The sequence below is a fragment of the Pangasianodon hypophthalmus genome, chromosome 15 (genome assembly GCF_027358585.1).
Source record: "Pangasianodon hypophthalmus isolate fPanHyp1 chromosome 15, fPanHyp1.pri, whole genome shotgun sequence".
In the NCBI taxonomy this organism is placed as follows: Eukaryota; Metazoa; Chordata; class Actinopteri; order Siluriformes; family Pangasiidae; genus Pangasianodon; species Pangasianodon hypophthalmus.
Window position 1 is genome coordinate 12,311,307 of NC_069724.1, and position 25,143 is coordinate 12,336,449.

The 25,143-nt window shown below is 39.4% G+C and overlaps 1 protein-coding gene across 1 annotated transcript; it reads left to right on the forward strand.

Moving 5' to 3' along the window:
* The first annotated feature begins 1,436 nt into the window (after window positions 1–1,436).
* zgc:103482 (uncharacterized protein LOC450001 homolog) lies at window positions 1,437–9,836 on the forward strand. Its single transcript, XM_026941071.3, has 8 exons — window positions 1,437–1,884; window positions 1,971–2,082; window positions 3,603–3,749; window positions 3,834–3,905; window positions 4,889–4,972; window positions 5,556–5,721; window positions 5,798–5,983; window positions 9,518–9,836. The coding sequence occupies exons 1-8, from the start codon at window positions 1,629–1,631 to the stop codon at window positions 9,560–9,562; spliced, it is 1,068 nt and encodes a 355-aa protein (XP_026796872.2). The 5' UTR covers window positions 1,437–1,628; the 3' UTR covers window positions 9,563–9,836.
* Window positions 9,837–25,143: the final 15,307 nt, after the last annotated feature.

Sequence of the window (25,143 nt, forward strand, 5' to 3'; positions counted from 1 at the left end):
CAGCTGGTTTGTGTAACTGTTGATCCAAATAATGGGTTATGAACAACTCACTTTGAGCATTGTCATCTTTATGCACAGATCATTTCTGATTGCATTTGTGATAACTAAGGGCCATAAGCTCAAACATCTTTTGGATTATAAAAATATATAGATCCTTGTGCAAGATGACATGCATGTTTATACATCTGGGGCTTTAAGAAGATGAGAAAAGAGGACGAAGCTGATAAATCAAATCAAAGACAAATCAAAATGTAGCATAATTTTTGGTTGACCATATGGGTTTAAATCCAGTCTTGTTCTCTTGTGTTAATGTTGTTGTTCTTCTTCCGGCTGTTCCTGTTAGGGGTCGCCACAGTTGATCACTGGTCCCCATATTTGATTTGGCACAGTTTTTAAGATTGATGCCCTACCCGATGCAACCCTCCCTAGCTTTATCGGGGCTTGGTACCAGTACTGGGAGCGCACTTTCATATATAGCCCAGGTGGCTGGGGTAGGTTCCCTGGCTGGGAATCGAACCCGGGCCATGGCGGTGATAGCACCATGGCCTAACCACTAGTCCTCCATGGACCCTTGTTCACATGTGTTAATAAGTTGTCTTAATCTCGCTCTTACACCTAATGTTACCTAAACTGTGGCTACACATTATTTTTTAAAAGTAGGGATGTCATTAGCAAGGCTCCCTACAGTATGTAGGCTATATTCATACACTCACCATCCACTTCATCAGGAACACCTGTATACTTGCACATTCATGCAGTTATCTAATCAGCCAATCATTTCAGCCCGGTTGTAAAGAGTGCTTATCTTTGTTACCATAGACTTCCTGTCAGCTCAGCCCAGTCTGGTCATTCTCTTCTGATCTCTCTCATCAACAAGGTGTTTCAGCCTGCAGACCCACTGCTCACAGGATATTTTTTGTTTTTCGCACCATTCTGTGTAAACTCTAGAGATTGTTGTGTGTGAAAATCCCGGGAGAGCAGAAGTTTCTGAAATACTCAAACCAGCCCATCTGGTACCAACAACCATGCCACGGTTAAAGTCACAGAGATCACACTTTTTCCCCTTTCTGATGTTTGATGTGAACATTAACTGAATCTCTTGACCTGTATCTGCATGTGCTGCTGTCACATGATTGGCTGAGTAGATAACTGCACGAATGGTCAGGTGTTCCTAATAAAGTGGACGGTGAGTGTATATCCTGGCATATTTGATACGATTTTAAAAACAAAAAAAAGTAAAATTCATTATTTTCTAACATATAAGGTAATGGTTTGAAGTTTGGATGTATTTTAAATTAATTAAGCAAGAACATTAGAAACACTAGCCTATTTAGCCTAAATTTACCTTCGCGAGATCCTATTTGTAAAGTCCCAGTTATCGCGATAACCTCATTCTAAAATCGTAACAAACTTCCGGGGCGGGGCTAAGGACTTGCTCATAAATTTCCCGCCATTTGGTTGGCGTATTCTAACAAGCCTGCTAATTGACGGTTAAGTGTACATTCTGTTTGCCAGCGATGGTTTCAGCGTTTTGACTTTCTGGAAGCGTATAAAGTTTCTAGCGGAATAATTAACAAGCCCTCAGTGATTTTAGGCCGCGTTTTTATGAAGCCCGAGCTGCTGGAGGTATGAAGGAGCTGATTGAGGAGATGGCCGACAGCGGGTATGGGTGCGCCGTGGCGAACCGCTTCTGCCGCCTTCTGGATGACGAGTCCGACCCTTTCGACCTGCTGTACCAGGCTCAGGTGAAAAACGAGCAACGGAAGAAGAAAGAAGAGCTGAAAAAAGTCGTCGCTTCGACAAAAAGCAGCAAGAAGGAGTCGCAAAGAGACAGGAAGGCCCTCGTTCGTGTCGCGGATAGTAGCGCGAACAGGGCTGTAGCGGGTAAGTTGTGACCCAGCGGGTTTGTGGTTTGACGCATGCGCAGTGGAGGAGAGAGAGTCAGGTTGTGGTGTTGTGACTGTGAGCAGGTCAGAAGCGGCCAGTTCGCGCTGCGCCTGAGGAGCGAGCAGAGAGACGCGTGGCCTTCAGTGAAGCCAAGCTCAGTGAGGGAGACCTTTCTCTGGGCTACTCCATCGAGAGGTGACAGTAATCAGTTCTGTTTTACTTTAGTCCTGGTGAGCTGTAGAATATTATACAGGATGCTTTTTTTTAAACTGTGTCCAGGATATGTAAGAAACCCAATACTCGGTGTGCAGTTATAGAAAAATGATCAACAACGGGGTGGTGTGATGAGTTATTGCTCCCATCCTGAAGTTCATTGTTCTATTGCATGTCCCCAAGTGTTTTATTCCTCTTTCACCATAGCAGATTTCCAACAATTTTTTTTTTTATTCTAAAGAATGGTCCATCATGCTTTTTATCCATTTATAGTTGTATTTAATGATAAATTAAATAATGATGCATTACATTGTCACTTTAACCCTTTCATGCATATTTTGTTTTATAAAAAAAAAAAAAAATCCAGATTTTTAAAAAAAATTGATTTCAAATTTGCATGGCATGACTTGACTTTTTTTTTCTAAATATCACTCCCATTAAAATGTAAATAGATTACCCTTATGTAGGATAAAACCTACATGAAATAAAGAAAATTAATCTTCCAATGTGTATATAAACTGAAAATGTTAATCTTCAGGTCTGAAATACTTAATATTTGTGACCACAACGAAAGTTATTGGACAAAATGTAGCAATGACGTACAAAATTTATGCAGTCTGACACTGTTGTGTGATGCAGTTGATTTTAGGAGGTAAAAAATCTATTTAAAAAAAAAAAAAAAACTTGGTTTTGAAAAGCTAAAGTGTTCACTTGAATCTGGCACAAAACCGTTAATTAATTAAGGATTTTAATTTGAGATTTTGCATATGAAGTTTGCAAAGATATACTAGCGATTCTACAGTGAGAATGGCAAACAGTTCAGAGAACAACAGAAGAGAGAGCGATGGAAATCAGGATAATGATCGTCTCAAGTGATGTGGAAGTTATTTACATGTTATATTTTCCTAAACACAGCCTTAAGTTGACTTCATAAGTGGACACTAGGCATGAATGGGTTACCCAGCATTAGTCTGGGTAAATAAAATAAATCTCAAGCATTAATGTTTACGATTAAATGATGGTGCCTATGTGATGTAAACTCAGTGTAGCATATAAACTTAAATGTTTGTTAACTTTTAAATTTATTTAAAAACAAAATCTTGTAATGTTTTGAATGCAGCTTTAATGAAATTGAATGTAGCTTTCTTCTATAAATTCATTAACATTTCATGGATATTTTTCCTTTGCTATAATATTTGCACAGTTAAGTCTAAAGCTAATACACTGTAGACTACACTGACTTAATATAGTTAGGCTTGCTACAGTATGGTTTATACTATTGTAACATTATATATTATATATGGTTGTAATAGAAATAGAATATACAGTATATGAACACTGTTTTGTTTTAATTTTTGCACCTTTTGTCAGTCTTCCTCAGTGTTTTTACATTTTGCGTAAATGCTACCTCACAGATCTTTAAATGCTTTGATAGTTTCAGTGCGCAGATTGCTTTTGGCTAGTTTTGCACTTTATGAAGTCTCTGGTGTACCCTTTGTTAGGCCTGGAGAGCTTTTTGATAGAGGAGCACGGGGAAGAGGAAGTGGAAGGGGACGTGGGGTCCGAGGTATCGGATATTCCAGATCCACTGATGGTTTTGATCCCAGAGGGAAACGGGAGTTTGAGCGGCACAGTGGCAGCGACCGGGCGTAAGAATACAGTGCGGTTTCTAACAGCGTATTGTCTTGGTGATGACCTCGGTTAATATTAATATTAGTGCCGTTTTCAACCAGGAGTGTTCGTCCTGAGGAGAAGAGGGGTGGCAGTGGACCTCGCAACTGGGGTTCCATGAGAGACCACGTAAGGTAAAGCATGTGCAATTTTATTTTTTTCAAATGTTGATTTAATAGATGAGAAATTTATTTGATTAAATTCAGTTTAAATGGTATAGTAGTCTTAAAAGTAGACATCACAAAGCAGCTGTGTAGAAATCCGGATGTGCATTTAGATCCCTAATGAGCAAGCCAGTGGCAACAGTGGCAGGAGAAAGTCCCTGAGAGGACCTTGAGTCAAAAAGTAACCCACCCTCTTCTGGGTGACCCCGGATAGTGTCATTATAAATCATATGCAGCTGTTGAAGAGTAAAGACGAACAGTACTAAGTACTGCTGACTGCACTGACTGCTGTGTAATCCACTACTCTTGTAAACGTGTTACATTGCTACCTCTCTCTAGCCTGCATGGGCATGAAAAGTAAGCCAAATGCCTAATGAGAAACCCCCACAACTCTCTACAGCAGTTCAAACTTTGCCTAAGTTTGAGAGAGGGGAAAAAAACTTGACAAACTTGTGAAGCTTAAGCTGATTGGTTGATCATTTCTGCTGAGATGGGTCAGAGTATCGTGGGCACTGGCCCAATGCTGCCTGGCATGATGCAGACTCAGCGGGGGTAAAAACATCTACATTTGCAGATTAATTTGCACAAGTAGACATTCCAGAAATCCACAAATGAATGCAGGAGGTTAAAACACATTCCACATGATGAATAAATGCACATGGTGCTATCTATAAATAAATGGCAGTAATGAATGACTATTATTATCCAGGCTATGTTTGTAATGCAGAGTTTTTTTTCCAAATCATACATTTGCATATCTTGTTTTATTTTTGTGGAACTCTTGTTTATTTCCAAACTATGCAACAAGTATACCCATAAATGGCAAATGTGTCATTTATTTGCACAATTAAGCCTTTTTTTTTTTTAAAAAAAAAACATTGTCCAGTGTCTGATGTGGTTTGTCTTGATGATGCAGCTCTTTTTTTTTTTTTTTTCTCCCCTTGCTTTAACAGTGCGGTTGCTGAGGGGGCACCTATTGAGGAGTCTGGCGAAGGCGAGGAAGTACCAGATACAGCAGAGACCGATTTGGAAAATGGGTAAGATTGACTTGTCTGTAGAAGAAATAGCAGTGAAGTCAGCTGATGCTTAAACCTGGATTAAAGTTCTTGTTTGGCCACTGAAGTGTTTTATGCAGTTCTCCCCCTCCCCTCCCCCCCCTTTTTTTTAATATAAATTGACATGTTTGAAATTTGCCACAAATGATTTTGAGGTAATTTGTAATACACATTTTGAAATTTTGCTAAATGATTCTTCCTGAATTGGGTCTCAGAAGATATGAGAAAATGTGCTTCTTTGCTATATCACATATGAGGCTCGTCTTATTGGTTGTGCTTTTGAAAAGGTGAGTGTGAAGTTGAATTTGCATGAACTTTGAGCAGACTGGATTTGACGCCTCGGGTGGGGGGGCACAGACTGCAGGCAAGGCTTTCTCCACAGGGCTTAACCAACGCTGATTGTCTGTAGGCAGCCTTAGTTGGAAAAATGTTAATTTTCTATGTTTTGTGATTGAGTTTAAATTTATTAAATTAGCCTCTGAACAAAATAAGCAAGCTTAAGTTGAACTCCTATTTTGAATCGGTGGACGCCTGCTGAGTTGTAAGATGAGTTCTGTTCCTGCAGGCCTGTTGAGACAGAAGAAGTGCTTGAGGTTGCTGTTGAGATGTCTTTGGATGAATGGAAGGCCATGCAGGAGCAAAGTCGACCAAAGGCTGACTTTAACATCCGTAAGGCAGACACCAAGTTGCCCCCTAAAGCCGTGGTGATCCACAAGTCCAAGCGCCTTAAGGTGATCAGAATATTAGATGTTGCATATGTGTTGCCTGTTTGCACGTACTACTTTTGCCATCTGTGTTGTATATTAGGAACACGGCCTTGGTCTGAATGAAGAGGACCTAATCTGCCGGCGCCCTGCTAATGACATCACCTGTCAGGTGGACATCAACTTTGGGAGTCTGGGGAGGCCTGCTCGAGGTGGCCGAGGTGGGCGTGGGGGACGAGGTCGTGGGGCTCCTGCCACCCAAAGATCACCTCAGAAAGATAGTGAAGTGGTAAGTGTGCATGAGAACACATCACTCACAATGCTCATTTACTTTTGGAAGTGTTTTCTTCCCTGGTGAACGGAAGTGTGTATGTCTCAGTACTCAGTGTTCACAGAACTGAAGTGCTCTCGTGAGTTTTTCTGCATGCTCACTTTATTGTTCCGTGTGCGCGAATGTTTTTAATGACCACGCTTGACAGTACTGTTCTGTGCACTCAGGTCAGCTGCCCTCTTGCTCTCTTTTAAACATATTGTTTAAATGTTAGTAGATGATTTAACAGGTTACATGTACAGTAGAATGATACTGTAGTTCATCCAGATGTTATTTCATGTCGTAAACTAGTCTAATGCCGCTTGGTATCGTGTGTTTTCGGACGTGGGGCTGCCAGTATCGATTATATTGGTAATCGAGGAATCTGACGATTATTTTGTCAATTAATAGAGTAATCAGATTATTTTTTTTTTTTTTTTACAAACATTTGATAAGAGATAATGATTTTGATTCACTTTCTATTAATTTGTGTGCTCTGATGGGTGTGTAAGTCGTGAAAAACTTTCATAATACGATGTGAATATATCATACATGTACGTACAGGCTTGTGCTTAGAGTGTGCAAATTTATTCAAGTTTATTTTAAATCTATCTAGTATGTACTAGTGAATGTACCACTTTGTGTCTGGTGGCAAATCTGTGAAACCTGGATGTCGCCTTTTCAGGTGCTGCAGCATTGAAGCTGTGCTGTTATGGTATAGACATACTTCTCCCTCTAATGTAAAGTGCTCCCACACAGCTGACATTGTCGTTTGTTGCACCGACCATCGTCCGTGCACTGCCATGCCTCTGCAATTTTACCGAATACTCGAAATGGCTCTAATCAGATGCTGATATCGGAGCATTTTATTTATTTATTTATTTTTTGAATAAATGAGTACGGCTTTGGATCGATAACCCAGACCCGTATCAGTGCATCCCTGTCAAGAGCTTTTTACTCTAAACTCTGAAATGGAAGTCTAAAAGCAGTTGTTGGAATGTCAAGTAAATGTGTAAATTGTATTTCTGAAAAAAACTTTTCCTTCATCCGACCAATGCTGCACCATACAGTAAAATGTATGTCCGGTTTCTTTACATTGTCCTAATGGTTTTGTGGTGTCAGTGCACCATCAGAGCCACATAACTCCACTGATAATGTTGCCAGAACCATATACCTTCCGAAGGGCCTAGGCATGGGTTGACTAATGATAGTATCAGGAGTTGCTGATGTCCATCATGATAGTTGGACAGTTTAAATGTCTGTAGGATAATGTGGTGTCTGCAGCATTAAGATCAACATTAAAATAAATTATCTTAAGTATTTCTTTCTCACTTATCTTGTAGTCCTGCACAAACCTTAATAGCTTCTGTTGTCTGACTTCAGAGCAGAGCAACAAAACATCTTTCTTTGATGCATCTCAGCTTCCCTTGTCTGCCCTGCCAAACAGATAAAGCCGTAAATGTCTTCTCTCGCAAAACATAAGCTGGAAGTGAAACAACGTGTTTATCATGGCGACAAGAATTAAATATCTCCTCTGCTGTTCACCACATAGCACATGCAAGTGTAGTTTATGATTTTATTTCAATTTAATGAGCTTGGTTACAGCTAATAACCTCTTGGGTGTATTAAAAGTCCCAGCTTCAGTATTGCAAGCATTTCTGACCTTGTTAATGGTAATTAATGAAAAAAAAAAAAAAAAAAAAACTCTGACTAAAAGCTAATGCCACTGTTTGCAGGTACTTCTGAATTTCAGTATTTTTTTTTTTCTGCTGTATGTATGTAATGTGGCCTTGACATGCATTATGCATATTACCATTTTCACATTTTCAAAGAGCATGGCCAGTTATGCTGATGCAGACAGCAGTGGATGGCTATGGCATCGCTGTTATTCACACATGTGATCTCCTGACGATAAGGCGAACGCCGTCTTGTTGCGCCACTCGAGCCTCTACTATAAGTTTTTAACCAATGTTGTAGGAGCATCACTTTAAAGTGGCGTGATTACATGGCAAAGGATTACCCGTTGTCTTGATGTTTATTTTGATATTGTGGCCCAACACTCGAGCAGTAGAAATGCATGTTTTGGTCCTCCAGCAGCCTTCCTCAGAGTTCTGTCTGACAGTCGGTAAATTTTCTGGTGAAAGCAGCAATAACAGCCGCTCGGCTTCTCAGCACTGAGCTGCAGCCTGTCGCTGTGATTGATGGAGAACATGTCGATACACACTCACTCTAGTGAATTGATCTGAGACTCGCTGCTGAATTGCCGTTAAATTGACAGGTTTCAGTTGTGCAGTGTTATCTGACATTAAAACACACCTTTTACATTTAATATATACAGAACTGCTGAGAAGATGTGTTTATTCATTTATTTCTTGTTCTCTCAAGCAAAACATGCATCTTTTCTACACACAACAATGTGCACAAAGAAAGAATATAACTTTATATGGATTGAGGTCACAATTCTCAATTATGGTTCTTTCTTACAAGTAGGCATTTAGGTCATTTTGACTTGCAAGTCATTTCTTTGTGTTTTTTTTTTTTTTTTTTTTTTTTTTTTTTTGGGGGGGGGGGGGGGGGGGTGTCTCTAGACTCACTAAGCTTCAAATGTAGGTGAGATAGTATGGTACATATATGCACATAGGTCATGGTAAATGAGGATTAATAGTGCCTCTTTTTTTTTTTTAAATTAATATAATGGTTGCCTGGGTGCAAATGCTGAGAATCGAATTGCGCTGGGAAATAAATTGTGCTTTTGATTTTTTGCAGACCTAGCAGCAGTATGGTTTTAGATCATCACTTCGTCGATGCTCAGCATCAGTTCCAAGAACAAGCACATCTTCATTTCTAAATATCTCACATAAACAATAGATGCTCATTTTATTCATTTAAATAATATTCCAGCAATAGGATGTGGTGAGATTTCTTCCAGGAATAAACCACCCAGAAACAGTGCAAGTTAGCTATGGTAACACTATAGCTACAAATTTAGCCTGCAGCAGTGGAGTTCAGGTTGCCCAGGTCATCTTATCCATGTTGACTTGCCTAGAACAGTGACTCTTGACGTTTTGGCTACAGGATCCCGTTTCAGTGCTATTTTAAACCAAGTAAGCATAAGAGCATAATGTATATAATGTTGCTTAAGAGTATGAGTATAAAGAGATTAAGAGAGAAGACTGATGGATGCAAATGATTTGAAACAATTGATTTTTCAATTTCGGTTTTATTTTTAGCCTTTTAGCCAGTTGTCTTTTTTTACTTTTATGACAGCACATCTCATTCACGATTGTGTTCTATCCCTGTTATATGAAATTTAAGTAGTTCTAATTACATTAAATCTTTTTTTTTTTTTTTTTGGGTCGTAACTTTTCTGTCAAGTACCCTCTGTTGTACCTCCATGTTACCCCATTACAGAAACCAAGCTAGATCATGTGAATCTTGTGAAAATGATTTTATGTCTCTTGATTTGCGAGTTGTCGCTTTGCTTCATGTCTGAATGTTGTTTTCATGCCTCAGGCTCCGAACCCTGATGACCCAGAGGACTTCCCTGCTCTGGCTTGATGCGGTCACTGCACTTGGGATCAGATGGGTACCAAGCCAGCAGACGACTCCTGGGTCTCGAACAGCACTTGAGGTTGTTAAGTATAAAAAAAAAAAAAAAAAAAAAAAAAAAAAAAAAAAAGTAAATTAAATGTGGGCTTAATCACTTGAGTCTCAGTGGCCCGTGTATTCCCTCCACAGACTGAATTACTTCTCTACAGGCCTTTACGTTTACATCGTGATGCTTATTCTAGTATCTTTCACACATGTGGAAAAATAAAGCAAGCAAAATGAATGCTATGCCTCATTATTCTGGCTCTCAGACATTTTAAAAGTTTAGTGATGAGCCTGTATAGTGATGGGTGGTAATAATAATTAATATCAGGATTTAATTTTTTTTTTAAAACTATCTGCAATTGCTTTGAAAAAGTTGGAAAGATTGATGCACCCAGCATCCACTGTACCACTTCTTGAAATTGATTCACAGTCATGGAATAATTCACTACTTTCAGAAAATACCGTAATCTCCCCCCATACATATGCATTTACAATCCTCTATACTCACACATCTGAGACTGTGTCACAGTAACTGCTTTCTGTATTAATGCACCAGATTTGAACCCAAAAAAAAAAGTTACACTTACTCCATTGTTCTGTCCATAGAATATCCTATTCTTTTCCTGTCATATAGCCAAAGCCTACATTTTACAGACTGCGCTGCTTAGTGGAAGAATTAGCGAATTGTTTATTGTGAATATTATTAATAATAAATTATTTATTGATACTGAATTGCATCATTGTTTATCATTGTTTACTGTTCGTCTGTGCTTTGCATCCTGCCTAATAATGGTCTTACTCATGATAAAATCACTAATGTTTGCCCTCTTGTGGCTTATTGCTTTATCCAGTGGAGTGTAAATAAATAACATGAGGTTACACCCACAAATGCAGAAAGAACTAAGAATGGTTCTCTTTCTTAAAGGAAAAGTCCACCCTGAATGGCTTGTATATCTATATTTATAATCAGTATGTGACCTTCAGTGGTTTAAATGATTTATTTTATTATTAAATTCCTAGTTGATTTTGTTAGTTCAAAATGGGCTTTTCAGTGTTAGCCTTTCACTTTGGTTACTGGTTTCCTACATTTCCCACAATGCCTTTTGACTACTTGCTGCCAGTGGTGCAGTAGGATTTTGCCCTCGCTTCATCTCTGCCTAAAGAGAGCAATGCAGCAGCGTTTCAGTCCTTTAGTCTGTCCAGCTCTCACCTTCACATCTGTACACTCTACTCAAACAGATCAGCTTCCAAAGCTTCGACTTTCTTTCTAATACTGACATCACGTTTGTCGTCTCGCATAGATCATGAACTAGCCACGAGCCATGTCTCTGCTGTAACTCAGTGCAGCTGCGTTGCATGGACTCCGGGTCCAGAGTCCAGAGTTTGCTTTGTCTGCTACTTCTCTGCTGGATTCCTCATTTACATGACAATGAATGTTGGAAAATGCTGAGGAAAAACTCTCGATTGTTTTTAGGAGCTAACAGCAATACACGAGTTATCCCTTACGTTTAGAGCATTTGAATATTTTTTCCTGTGCTACTAATAACAGAAATGCAGCACCAACCAACAAATTAGCACCAGAATCACTAAACATGTGGTTAAGACGTTGGACTACTGATCAGAAGGTCATGTGTCAAGGTCATGAGTTCAATCCCCAGCACCGCCAAGCTGCCACTGCTGGGCCCTTGAGCAAGGCCCTTAACCCTCAACTGCTCAGATGTATAAAAAATGAGATTAAATGTAAGTCGCTCTGGATAAGGGTGTCTGCCAAATGCCATAAATGTAAATGTAAACACACAAATATTGCAATATAAACATATTTAATGTATTTCAGGGTGGCATTTTCTTTTAAATCCACCACCGGTTCCTTGATTTTAGCCACGTTAATCTGAAGATGGTTCTCTGTGCACCATTCCACAAAGGTGATTGGGGAATGTAATGACGAAGTTGTATCTGATTTGCCCTTATGGTTTAATATCTTAAAGTCTGAAATGTCAAGTTTTTGGAATAATTTTACTGTCACGTCTGTAATACAGGTGTGTGTGTGTGTGTGTGTGGCTGCCCAGTGTCTTTGTTGTAGCACAAAATTAGTGATTTAGTTTGTGAGTAACTCCTTTTGTCTTGTTCAAGGTGACTTAAATCTATTTTAAAGCTAAAAGAACCTGAAGCCGAGTGCCGGCAGCAGTGCTGCTGTGAACATGCTGCCACTAGATGGTGCTTTTAGACTGATTTGAATGTCGAGCAAACATCACTGGGGGCGTTGTTTGAAGCCCCTTCTCACTGCACATGGCCATCAGATGAGGCAGTGTAAATAAGGGTGTGTTCTGTTGCATATATGTGTAATATGATTAATTCTGAGGTCACTTTTTTTTTTTTTTTCGGAATGAATGGAGTAAAGTCATGACTTGGAGTTTCCATTCTGGCTGATTTGCTTACCATGTAAATGCAAACCAGCCTCTGCTGCTCTTTGTTGATTTTTGCAAACAGTCATGTTCAGAGAAATTCACTGAATTGTTTTGACTGATTTTGCCAGATTAGTAGTTAATGTGTTTGTAACTCTTGGATTGACTTGGGGAAAGTCACAGTCATTTTTATTTTCCTGCACTAATGGTAAGGCTGTATTTGGGGAAAGAAAATGGCTAGTAGTTGTCTGATAACCCCACACACACACACACACACACACACACACACACACACACACACACACACACACACACACAAGCTATGATGTTAATGTGGCTAGCAAGTATGCAAACTACATGTCAAAAACATCACACACTTGCCTCAAAGGTCATTTTTGAGTTTAATTTCTTAAATGTACTTGTCTTAGATGATGTGGTTTCAATTGGTGTATTTAACATGTACCTGATTTGCTATTTTATGAAATTGTTTATGTAAAAATGGTTATTGAGCCAAAAAAAAAAAAGACTGTTGAATCAAGTGTATGATGATTAAGGCCTAGTCCACACTAGAGTTTTTTCTCAACCAAGAGTGCACAGTTTTAAATGTAATCCTATAGGAAGTGGTGCTCTTTTGCTCGTTTTTTTTTTTTTTTTTTAAAAACCTCCAGACCAATCAATTCACAAATTGGGAGCTAACAAGGAAAAACAAACATGGGTGGATAGTGTGAGAAAATGATCCTTGTTAGTGAGCTAATGTGAGCACATTCATGACATGTTGAAGGGAAAATATTTCACTGCCAGTGTTCCAACGTTGCAATGTAGCTATAACATCATGTATTTTTGGGACAGTACACGATGTGATGTCCCATTTTACCTGTAGCCCACTTTAAGTCACACAAATTCTCTTGATTTTCCACCTTAAAATCTACAGTGAAGGCAAACAACCTCCTCATTGGCAGAGTAACACTAATCTTTAATCTTTATTTCATCTGCGTTATTGATGATAAATCTAATCTAGAGAACTAGCAAGGCTAGCTAACGGTGACTGAGGAGTGTTCTAGTTGCAGTGTGCGTCAGACTTTCTCAGATCGGCACAAAAAGACTTATGGCAATAGATTTTTCTGTGTGAAAGCAGCCTGGCATGGGTAGACCTGAAAATCACTCTCTTCTTGGGCATTTCAGTGCTTTCAGTCATTGAAAATTTTTGAATCTTCTCTCTTTTTGTTGCCTTTTTTTTTTTGTTGTTGTGTAGATGAGTGAAACCGTAGCTTTCTTAAAACGCTTTTATATTGTCGTGTGATCTCTACAATTCTACAAAGATGGTGGCACTTATACTAAGCCGATTTTTGTGTGAGCTATTTTAACAGTGGCACTGTTGTGTGCAAGAAAGTGTTTTCTATTGTCAAAACAATGAAATATAGTGTAAAGGTCATAGGACATAGCTCTCTTCTGTCATTTTGGCATTTCTGTGTGGATGGGGAAGCAGACTGAAAACAACAGAATGGACAAAATATTAAAAAGAACAGCATTCGTTTTCAAAATTACCCATGTTGGCATGGACCAGGACTTTAATTTTGTGCAATGCTAAACCAGCAGCTATAAGCTTATTTGAACTGTTTTTAAAATGGCTTGGTAACTCCAGAGAGAAAACTACATTTTGGCTGGTTGAGATATTTTGCGGGTTATTTGCGGTTGAACTATTCCTTTAATCTGAGCAGAAGGTTAAAAATCTCTACTATCTGTATCAGGGGTTTCTATCTGTCAGATGCAGTCAAAATGAAACGATTTATAACTAAATAGCCTGGAGCAGGGTGCGTATGGTATATGTGCATGAGAAGCATGATTTAGTGATTTGTTTCCCTGCTGTCCAAGTCCTTGCCTTATTTGTGTAGTGCATCTATCACTGCTGAAGGTTAATGTCCTCCTCTGTGATGGAGTGTTTTAAACCCAGCAGCTTGCCTACTGTTCAAACACACACACTGAGGAGTGCTTTAGATATTTGATGTTTATCATTCAAATTCTGCAAACCCTGTTTTCCAGATTAACAGAATGTATTTTCTGCCCTCTAACAGTCTTGTACACAAAGCGAATTGTAATATGCTCTTTGGTCCTCCAGCAGTCAGGCTAAGGTTAACATACATGAGGGAGAAAACGTTACCATGCCAGTTATTAGAGTAATCCTTAATTTAATTACTCAGAGGATTTAGTCAACAAATAACAAGCCTACAGTTTTATAGTCAGGTGTTAAATCATGCTGTTGTACCAAAAAGTAATGCATCCCTCTCCCTCTTTCGAGGTGCATTATTTTTGAATAACAGCATGGTCTGGATTGTGTTATTGCACTCGTATCACAGTGATTTACCAACAGTTAACGTTTAATTTATTAATGAACGTAACTTCGTACAACATTAAATGTAACAATAATGTATATACAAGTAAATTGTCATAGTTGGCAAGTTGCTGTGGTATAAGAGGAATCAAACGCTTTGGGATGTGGTGTTAGGAGAAAATAATCAGCTTCAGGGTGGCAACAGTAACTTTTCCTAAAGCGGCGAAATCCATTGTAAAAGAGCCGCTTCTTAGCTGCGCTTCCTCAAAACAACGCTGTCCATCACACAGGAAGAAATGCTTGGTTTCTCTCATCTTTGGCTGCAGCTCAGACCATTTTACAGGCACATGCCAAAAAAAGTGAAGTTCATCTTCAGATTTGTAAATGAAAATAGCACAGCGAGACTTCAGTCTGCCAGGAAGCCAGTGATTTCTCTCAGCCCTGAGCCAGGAGAGTTTTGGCGGAGTATGATGTGTCGGTGTTTGAAGACAGTCTGGTGGTGTTTTAGTGGATTGGGCTGAGACCCTGCAGCTGGGTTAAGGCAGAGGTGATTGTAAACGTTAGGCTTAAGTGTTCTCTCTTCACTCGGTGTAATAAACACAGGCGTGAGCTCATCGCAGCTGACAGAGTGAATCCAGATGGATAAAGTCGAAAAACGTCAAGAATGCATCTGTAGTTAAGCCCTGATTTTTCTTTATCTCAACTATGTACCTTTTTTTTCTCCCCCCTCCCTCTCCCTCCCTCAATGCGTCATTGTTACTTTCTCCCCGTCGTGCTCTTGCTGAGATGCGATTTGAGAGATCTCATGAATTATGTACATAATGGGCTTTCCACTGCATTGGATTCATGGAGACTCAAAAGACCATGAAGAAATTGCTGATTGATTTACAGCAAGAATGTATACACTTCTGATTCCTTGGGGAGAGATAAAATGCTTTATGAAATAGTGCAAAGTGAATAAGCTTTGATGCTTTTGTGAAGGAGTGTATGTATGTATGTGTGTACTGATTTACTCATGCTTTACCTCCCTGTTATAAAGCGAGTTTTCAATGATTAGGGGTTCTTTTTGAAATTTTATATCTTCATTCAGGGACCAACCATATTTCAGTTCCCATTTAAGGACTGTTGAACCCTCTCGATCAGTTATATCGTTGATCTAGCTAGCTATCTAGCACATGTGATTGCTTTACGACTGCACAGGAAGCCTGAGTTTCCCTACACATTTGTTAAAATGCAGCAATGAAATGTTTACCAAAGTGTTTACATTATTTAACAGTATTGGTGCTATTCAATATTTTAGTGAGTTACATGATCAAATATCTGACTGCAATATCATGCTGTTCATTCATTTAACTCGAACTGTTTTCTGCGTGAAAATCTCCTTTGAAACACTAATGGACAGTCAGTGAAGCCTGTGCGTCTCTGGGACCCAATAGCAGATTTAAGTACACTGTGTTTTAATGGAATGAAAGATTCACGCTCACTGGACAACAGACCTTTAGCATGTTATTTTGAGCCATGTCCGGAAGCCGTGAGACTCTGGGGGAGAATAGAGTGTGGGCGGGTGTGTGTTGTACAGAAAAAAACATCTCAGCCTTTATTAGACAATGTACTCTTCGTTTGTCCCGCCTCTGGACTCACAGCTTCTCCTTATGATTAGGAGATCTCGCAAAGGGGCAGAACCTGTCAATCACTGAAACCGTAATAAACATGATTGACATCTTAAACATATCAGTGCCAGTCGGAATCGCTTGGAGCCTGCATTATCGTCTAGTTGAGTAGACTAATCCAACAGTTTTACACACTAGTATATCTTATTTGAGAGATGGAATTTGTAAATACTGTAAATAAACTGTATTAAACTGTATAAAAAGTATTTGCATTCTTTTCTGAATTTTGTTGTTTTATAAGCCTAGCTAGCTAGCTGTCACTTACTTCTTCAGCTAGCAGCTTTGCTGCATTTTGGCACAAAATGCCAGAAACTGCTAATGTTGACCTGATTTTAGAAAAGTCTTTTAATGCTCATGCTTATGAGGAGAGGCTGAAGATTGAACAAACAGACAGACCAACACCCAAGATCTTAATCCAAAAAATCCAGGAGTGAAAAAGGTCCTTTCAGCTCTTTTGATACAGTAATTTTGCAGTTGATTGGCTGCGTTTATCATTAGTCTTAGATTATGTTGAGCCTCCACTGTACAAGAACCAATGACATATTAGAATGACTTAATATAAAACTATTGTTCATGTTATATACAGTATGTAATAAGTGTCAAATGCTTCCCCTATTTTAAAAACCACAGCTGCCACAGTTATGTAGGTAATGTTTATCAACTGTAACAATCTCTCTATCTTAATATTGGCTTAATTAATACCTTTTCTTTATTTAATAATTCATTTTAGTAATTGTAGCTAACTACCAAGCTAGTTATCTGTTTAGCTATTTACAGTATATTTAGCAACAATCCATCAGTCAACTAGATATATCTATGCCCTATTTTTTGGGTGCCATTAGCTAGCTAGATAGCTACCCATTCATGCTACAAAAGTATTCCTTATGCTAAGATATAGTTTCAATTTTGGCAAAAGTCTATCTAGTAGCTGACCATCAAGCTAGTAAGCTATTTAAACTACAGTATATTTAGTAGCTATAATGACAAGCCCTTGGTGAATTGCTAGACAGCTAGTTCTTTGTAATTACCTTATCTATTGCTATTAGCTAGCTGTTTATACTTTAAAGAGACCCATGAAAACACCAACACAGTCCCAGTGTTGAGCTAGCTAGCTGGGTTATGTCTTGTTTATCCGCTGTAGTGATTTCTCTAGCCAGTGAGCTATATTTAATGCCTTCTTTTTTTATGCAATTAGCTAGCTATTTATGCTGCAGACGTATTCCTTATCATAAAGCTATAGTAAATAAGATTCTGGCAAAAGTCTATTTAGTAGCTAACTATTTAAATGATACAGTATATTTAGCAGCTGCAGTGAGACGCCCGGTGTAACGCTAGCCAGCTAGTTATATCTTTAACTACAGGCATTTTCAATTTTTGTAATATTTGGTGAGGCTCTCCTCATACTCTGGCATCGATAAAATGCTCAGTGGGCATTTTTTTTAATTTTCTGTAACAGTAGCTCAGACAGTAGGGCAGCTGCAAAGCACAGTTTATATCAATGTGCATGTTCTAATACGTTATCGTTTCTATAGTAATTTCTGTGGCCGCTACTCCACATAACTGGATTAAAATGACATGTATGCATTAATGTGGTGAAGCTTTCTGTAAGGAAACATTTATGTAACATTAACGGAAGGAGTCTTCAGTGTCAGTGCTTTGTAACAGTCAGAGGTAAAGCTGTAACTTTAATTTTTCCACCACAGGAAAGTCTTCAGAGTAGAGGAGTTTACACAATTTTTTTTTTTTTTGCCTTATTAATTTCAGGAAAGAGAAAAAGAGAGGCTGGTAAGGGAACGATTGTTTATAGCTGTCATAACATAAGTGATAACAGGAGCTAATTGTGTCACGGATGTTCCACAACGTTAAATAAATTAAGCTATAAATTGTATAAAATGTAATTGTTTGCAAATTGCTGTGGTATAAGAGGAATAAAACCCTTTGCGACGTTTGTAGGAAACTAATCAACTTTGGGGCGGTAACAGTAACTCCATCACACCAACTCATCATTGATTATTTTCTTATAACAGCATGACCCCAATTGTTTTATTCCTTAGTTACTTTAGTCTGAGACCAATAAATAAAAAAAAATAGGGGCACTTGGAGGAATTTTTAGCCCATGTGCTCAGTCTACACACACACACACTTTCACACGTCTAAAGTTGATTAAAATCGAAACGAGTTTGTTGGGCATGCACTCTCCAGTCTATTTTGATTAGGGTCTTTTTATAACCAGAAGAGAAAGTACAGCGAGTAAAGAATCTTCCTCTCTCATTCTTCTGCAGATCAGCTCAAGGTTAGCCCTCGTGGCAGCACTGTTCAAGTCTCAAAGAGCCTCAACCAGTTTATTGATTTGAGCTGTAGGACTAGCACTCAAGCTACCAGGGCTAGCCTTGAATCCTGAAGTTCATTTGCCATTGAGAGCCCTGGAAAAAAAGAGCCTTGATCTCCTCCATCTCGCTTTGTGTTTTTCAGGAAGGTCGTCCCTCTGCATCTGAATCATGATTTATTGATCAGGAAATCACTAGTTCTTAATTCCTACTAGGTTGAAACGTCTGTGCTTCCTGTCATGTGCTTGACAATTTTGCAGTTGTGACGGAGCATGGTGTGCTCTGTGTGGTGTTTGTGACAGAGGTGCCAATATTTATGGTTTAGCCATAGAATTTGCATTTTTTGTCGCCTTGCTACAGTGATAGGGGAAAATGTCTTTTCCAGCTGAAACACAGGTCAGACCAAACACAAATAAAAACCATCGTTCCCAATGACCAATCACTGATCACCAATGTTCCAAACAACCAGTCGCTGATCACTGTTGCTCCCAACGACCAATCACTGATGGTCATCATTCCCAACAACTAATCACTGATCACCATCATTCTCAATGAGAAATCTCTGATCACCATTGTTGATCCTTCCCACACACTTCTTTGTTCTTCCTTTTAAACTCTTCTATGAGTTATTTCCATCCATAACTATTTCCTTCATGTCTCTTTCCTGACTCCTCCCTACAACTGCTTCTTTTTGTAAATGCTTAAATGGTTACGTTGTGGTGCTGTGACCAAAAGTCTTTTTTTTTTCTTTATCATCTTCTTATTTATTATTTTCTATTATGGTAAAAATCTGCAAATTATTCAGTGAATATTTATGACATCATCCGGTGACTTCTATCAATTTTTGGAGCATGTTTTAGCTACTTTACCCCAAAAAAAAAGGTTGGTAACACTAGTTGCTTGGTGCACATCAGAAAAAAAAGCTGAAAAAAAAGAACAACAGGGTTTTCACTGTTTTTTTTTCTCTCTGCCTGCTAAGATTTTCTTGTTATCAATGTGAGCACCTTTGGTAGAAAGCTAGAGGCCATATCAAAGTCTTAACACTTATCTATTAATAATGGGCGGTAAATCAATCAGGGCTGCAGGGCTATCGAGACGCAGTGCGCTTCAGGTCTCTGGTGGATGGGAAGGCCACTGAGGTAGGGCACTTGGTCATTATTAATGCAGCAGCTCGGGGCTCTTGGCGCTCACTACCCCACAGGGTTTAGAGTGTAGTGTCGGCTCAGCGATCCTTCAGCGCATCGCAGGGATCTTGTTTGATGTAGAATCACTTCCAGCAGCTCCATGATGTCAGGCCTTTCTCTGGAACCATGTTGAAGATGTTTTCTTATTCATTGGTTTTAATGAAATGTGATATGCAATGTAATGAAGATTTGTTGTCATCATCTTGGTCCAGGTCTATTTAGATGTAGAGAAAAGCAAAAGAGCTTGTGCAAGTACTTATGCACTGCCAGCCCAGAGTTTTGGACCCCCTGGCGTAAAAGTGTTATTACAGTTTAATCATGATTATTACCAGAGAACCAAACAAACTGATACAGAATAGCAGCTAAATTAAAGAAAAGCTAAATATTAATGGAACTTATGAACTGCTCGCTGGTACAGCGACTGTAAATGTGACTGTAAATGAAGGTCTAAAGATAAACACTCATGGACAGCGCTGTATTAATTGTGTGATAATTTTAGCCTTTTCCCAATAGATTAGATTTTGTTTGTTCCAAAAGAAATGAAGTAATTTGTAACATTTCTTAATTCGATACCTATTCCTTGGTTACATTTTCAAATTAGAGATAAAATTAGGACATTTAAAGAAAACATAGGCTGTTCAAAACCTTTAAACTGTTAATGTACCTCAGTGTTGGACAATCAAATCTGTAAAACTGACTTAACTGGTTCAAAAAGTTATGTTCTTAAAGTGCGTGTTAGTTATCTTTTTAAAAATCTTTTTTTTAAAAATAATTTTTCTTCTTTTAGTAGTAGCCTAATATAGAAAGAGAGAGGATACTTCTATCCATCGCTATAGAGTTTAACACTTTGTCTGTAAACGTGGCCAAGAACAGCCTTCTTTCACTGTAGTGTTGTGTGGGGATTGGATTTTGTAATATTTAGTTGAGAACCAATTATTTGAATTTAAGTTACTTTCACATCACCATGTTGAAGTGACCCAAATCCTTTTCTGTCTTAATTTCACACAGATCTGATTCTTTTTTTCAGGATTGTATGGACACACAAATCTGATCTTTTCAAATCCGACCTCAGTGAATTTCATATGTGGTCCTAGATCGGATACATATCAGAGAAGTGGTCATGTGACATGAATGAGAATGGTCAGATTGACATTTGAATGGCTTTTTCACAGCACATGCACAGATCACTTATATCACTTATTGCCATCACCCAGTGATGGAAACCCAGCAAAACAACAGTGCCAGAAATAGCTGCAAAAAACAGCAGAAGTTAACCATCTGACCTTTGTTTCGCCTGCTCAACCTGATCATATACAGCTGACAAGCTGTCTATCGACCTCCAGAGCAAATTGCAGTGCGGGCTTGATAACTAGCTCATTCATTTGTTGCTTCTAATATGATGGATTGTCTCACAGATACTGTCTCACAAAGTGTTTGCTCTTCGTGATGCATGTGAATCATGCTAAAGTGATATCGATGTGCATGTGGGGTGTTTCGGGGACAGTTATGGGTAGATATGGATCACTTACTTTTACGAATGTGAACTGTCAAGTTAGACAGATCTGAGCTGAGCAAAAAATTCTAATTGTGCAAAGAAGCTTATAATTCGAACATAGCTAAAGATTGGATTTCTCCCATTTTCCACAAACCACAAATGTGTTTTTTTTTTTTTTTTTTTTAAATAACCTTTTTAAAAATCCATCTATACCAAGGCTGCCAATAATTCTGTAGTGTCTTGTCTCCTCTCTCTGAAACATAATCTGCCCTCTTGATGTTGCGCCCACCATTTTTATGACTGTGTTCGAATGTGAAATATTCTTATTTCTCATTTTGAGTGTTTGTGGAGAAAATGACTGTCTGGTCTGAAACATTTGCTCTCTAGGGGACTAATCAAAGCATTATTGTTCCGACGCCACAGGTTCAACCCAACTTATGTGGGATCTGAGAGCAGTTTGTTGAAATCTTAGCAGTGGGAAAGGTTTGAAAGGTGAAGTGAGAACGACTGAAATATAACAATCCTAAACAGCGTACTATTTAATGTATATAGTCCCCTCCAGAAGTATTGGAACGGCAAGACAAATTCTTTTATTTTTGCTATACACTGAAGACATTTGGGTTTGAGATTCAAAGAGATTTCTGTATCAGAATTTCAGCCTTCATGTCCTGATATTTACATCTAGATGTCTTAAACAACTTAGAACATGGTGCTTCTGGTGGCAGACCACTGTATATTAGCTTAATTTGAAGGAAATGCTTTGTGTGTTTGTGTGGTCTGGTCTGCTTTATTAACTTACATATCTTCCCTGTTGCATGTAGTTATACAGCCTCGGCGGAATGCCCGGTTCTCCCACCGGTATCGTACAGCTCATGGCCTGACACGTTATGGCAGTGCAATCCAAACAGCATGCTGTGAAAAGCACTAATTAGTTCCCACTGTTTGCACAGTGGACACCCAGAGGACCCTTAGGCACGCTGTTACTTTGTTTTAATGTGTTTACGCTCGGATGTAAGTAAGTCGCATTAATCACCCAGCAACCACCTTGGCAGTGCCCTAGGGAGCATCAGTGACGAGAAAGTAGAGGCAGGAGCGTGTGTGTGTGTATGTGCGTGCATATATTCGAACTGGCAATCCACCCTGTAAAATGTGCACTTTATTTCACATTTCGCAAGGCTGCTTCTCTGAGGAACCTGACACACCAAGCCAGCTGTTGCGTCGCTGTTTTTGAATAGTCGCTTGTAGAGCAGCCTTTGTCTGCTCATCTGTGGAACTACTCTGCAAAAATTGTTGTTCCTCTTTCAGCTGCTCCTGTTAGAGGTCGCCACAGGAGATCATTGCTCCGCATATTTGATTTGGCAGAGTTTTTAACGCCGGATGCCCTTCCTGATGCAATTCTCCCCAATTTTATTAAATTACATATCAGAATTAAATTAAAATTACATATTACATGGCCACAGGCTCACCCAAACTGGACAGTTGAAAATTAGGGAGGGGGGAAAAAAATCACCTGGTCTTTTTCCAGTCTTCAGCTGTCCAGTTTCAGTGAGTTTTTGTCCATGATAGCCTCAGATTCTTGTACTTGGCTGACAGGAGAGGAACGTGATGTGGTCGTCTGCTGTTGTAGCCAACCCACCTCAAGGTTTGATGTGTCGTGCATGCTGAGATGCTTTCCTGCTCACCGCGATTATAAAGAGTGCTTATCTGAGTTGCTATAGACTTCCTGTCAGCTCAGAACAGTCTAGTCATTCTTCTCTCATCTCTCATCAACAAGGTGCTTCAGCCTGCAGACCCTCTGCTCACAGGATGATGTTTGTTTTTTGCACCATTCTGTGTAAACTCTAGAGAGTGTGTGTGTGTGTGTGTGTGTGTGTGTGTGTGTGTGTGTGTGTGTGTGTGTGTGTGTGTGTGTGTGTGTGTGAGTGAAAATCCCAGGAGATCAGCAGTTTCTGAAATACTCAAACCAGCCAATCTGGCACCAACAACCATGCCACGGTTAAAGTCACAGAGATCATGCAATTTATCTTAAGCTGTTTATTTCTACTACTATGATTGTGTCATAAATCCACTGAAGTGTATGTTATTACGAAAATATGACTGTGCTGAGCTGCCAATGCACTTGGTTTTTATAGAGCAGTCGATTTATTTTGTACGTATCTTTTGACAATGTATTTATTCGAAATCAGCCCTTTTGTAAAATTGTACTTATTTTTGCACCTGAGCATGAAAATAGGGGCTATAGCTTTTTTCTTTATGCAATACACCATCTTCCTGTCTTTTTTTTTTTTTTTTTTTTTTGTTTTTTTTGGAAATAGCAGCTTCTGTCCCTTTCTGGTAGGGAGAGGTATTTTCATTTACACAGGCACTAAACATACAATATATGCATGTCCACTATAAGCTTTTTGACTTTATGGTGTGTATAAGTGCAGTTTTTTATAGAACACATTAACTGAGGTGAAGCCTTCATTATTCATACGTCGGCTAAATGCCGACATTTTGTATCAGAGGCCTTAGAGGCTTAGCTGTCTTCTTACATATGCAAACAAATCCATATTCAGTACACAATTTGAGGCCTTTTTCTCCTAAGCTCTACACAGTAATGATGTTACAGGTCAAGGACTGTGTTGGCTATGAGCTGCCACGAGTGAAGGCACCTACATGAACAACAGTGTATTCTGTGCAGCGGAGATCAGTAGCCTGAGGCAGGATGAGTTTCTGAAGGAAATGTTAAGGTCATGATGAAGGTCATAGTTAGATTACAACCTTCCCTAAAGACCCATCCTAAAAATGTCAGTGATGTCTCTGCGCTTGTTAGTGTATCTCTCGGTTTGACTGTCAGTGTGGAGCTTGATAAACTCCTGATATGTGATCATGCTGAAGCTGCATGCTGCGTGACCAGTCTAAGAACACCTACTAATCCTCTGTAATTGAAATAGTAATAAGACAGTGAGGTACGGCTTGTTGTTTCTGCTGCGGGGAACATCCTGGATTTAAAGCAGTCCAATTGGACTATCCAGGGTGGGGTAGTTTATTGTAGACTATACAAGTTAGATCTTACAGTTTCTAATAAAAATCCAATTATGATGCAATTCTGTGGTACTCTGAGATAAAGTAATTCTCTGTATTCTCTCTGTCTCTATATATATAATATTATATACACACACACACCGATCAGCCATAACATTAAAACTACCTGCCTAATATTGTGTAGGTCCCCCTTCTGCTACCAAAACAGCTCTGACCCATCCACAAGACCTCTGTAGGTGTGCTCTGGTATCTGGCGAGGTGGGGCCTCCATGGATTGGGCTTGTTTGTCCAGCACATCCCACAGATGCTCAATCGGATTGAAATCTGGGGAATTTGGAGGCCAAGTCAGCACCTTGAACACTATGTCATGTTACTCAAACTATTCCTGAACAATTTTTGCAGTGTGGCATGGCGCATTATCCTGCTGAAAGAAGCCATTGCCATGAAGGGGTGTACTTGGTCTGCAACAATGTTTAGGTAGGTGGTATATGTCAAAGTAATGTCCACATGAATGCCAGGACCCAAGGTTTCCCAGCAGAACATTGCCCAGAGATCACACTGGTCTCCACCGGTTTGCCTGCTTCCCATAGTGCATCCTGGTGCCAGGTAAACGATGCACACGCACCTGGCTGTCCACATGATGTAAAAGAAAACGTGATTCATCAGACCAGGCCACTTTCTTCCACCGCTCCATGATGCTCACATGCCCATTGTAGGCACTTTTGGCAGTGGACAGGGGTCAGTATGGGCACTGTGACCAATCTGTGGCTACCCAGCCCCATACACAGCAAGCTGCGATGTATTGTGTGTTCTGACATCTTTCTATCATAGCCAGCTTTAACTTTTTCAGCAATTTGGCTTAACTCTTCTCTTCTGTGGGATCAGATCAGACAGGCTAGCCTTTGCTCCCCTGTGCATCAGTGAGTCTTGGGTGCCCATGACCCTGTTGCTGGTTCACCAGTTGTCCTTCCTTGGATCACTTTTGGTAGGTACTAACCACTGCATACCTGGAACACCCCACGAGACCTGCCGTTTTGGAGATGCACTGACCCAGTCATCTAGCCATCACAATTTGGCTCACTCAGGTACTTACACTTGCCTATTTTTCCTG

What these genes read in the sequence shown, in the direction of transcription:
- zgc:103482 (XM_026941071.3), top strand. Translation starts at nt 1,629, where the DNA reads ATGAAGGAGCTGATTGAGGAGATGGCCGACAGCGGGTATGGGTGCGCC. An exon ending in CACAGTGGCAGCGACCGGGC is followed by an intron (nt 3,750 to 3,833) that starts GTAAGAATACAG and finishes GTTTTCAACCAG; the next exon opens with GAGTGTTCGTCCTGAGGAGA. An exon ending in CTCAGAAAGATAGTGAAGTG is followed by an intron (nt 5,984 to 9,517) that starts GTAAGTGTGCAT and finishes TTCATGCCTCAG; the next exon opens with GCTCCGAACCCTGATGACCC.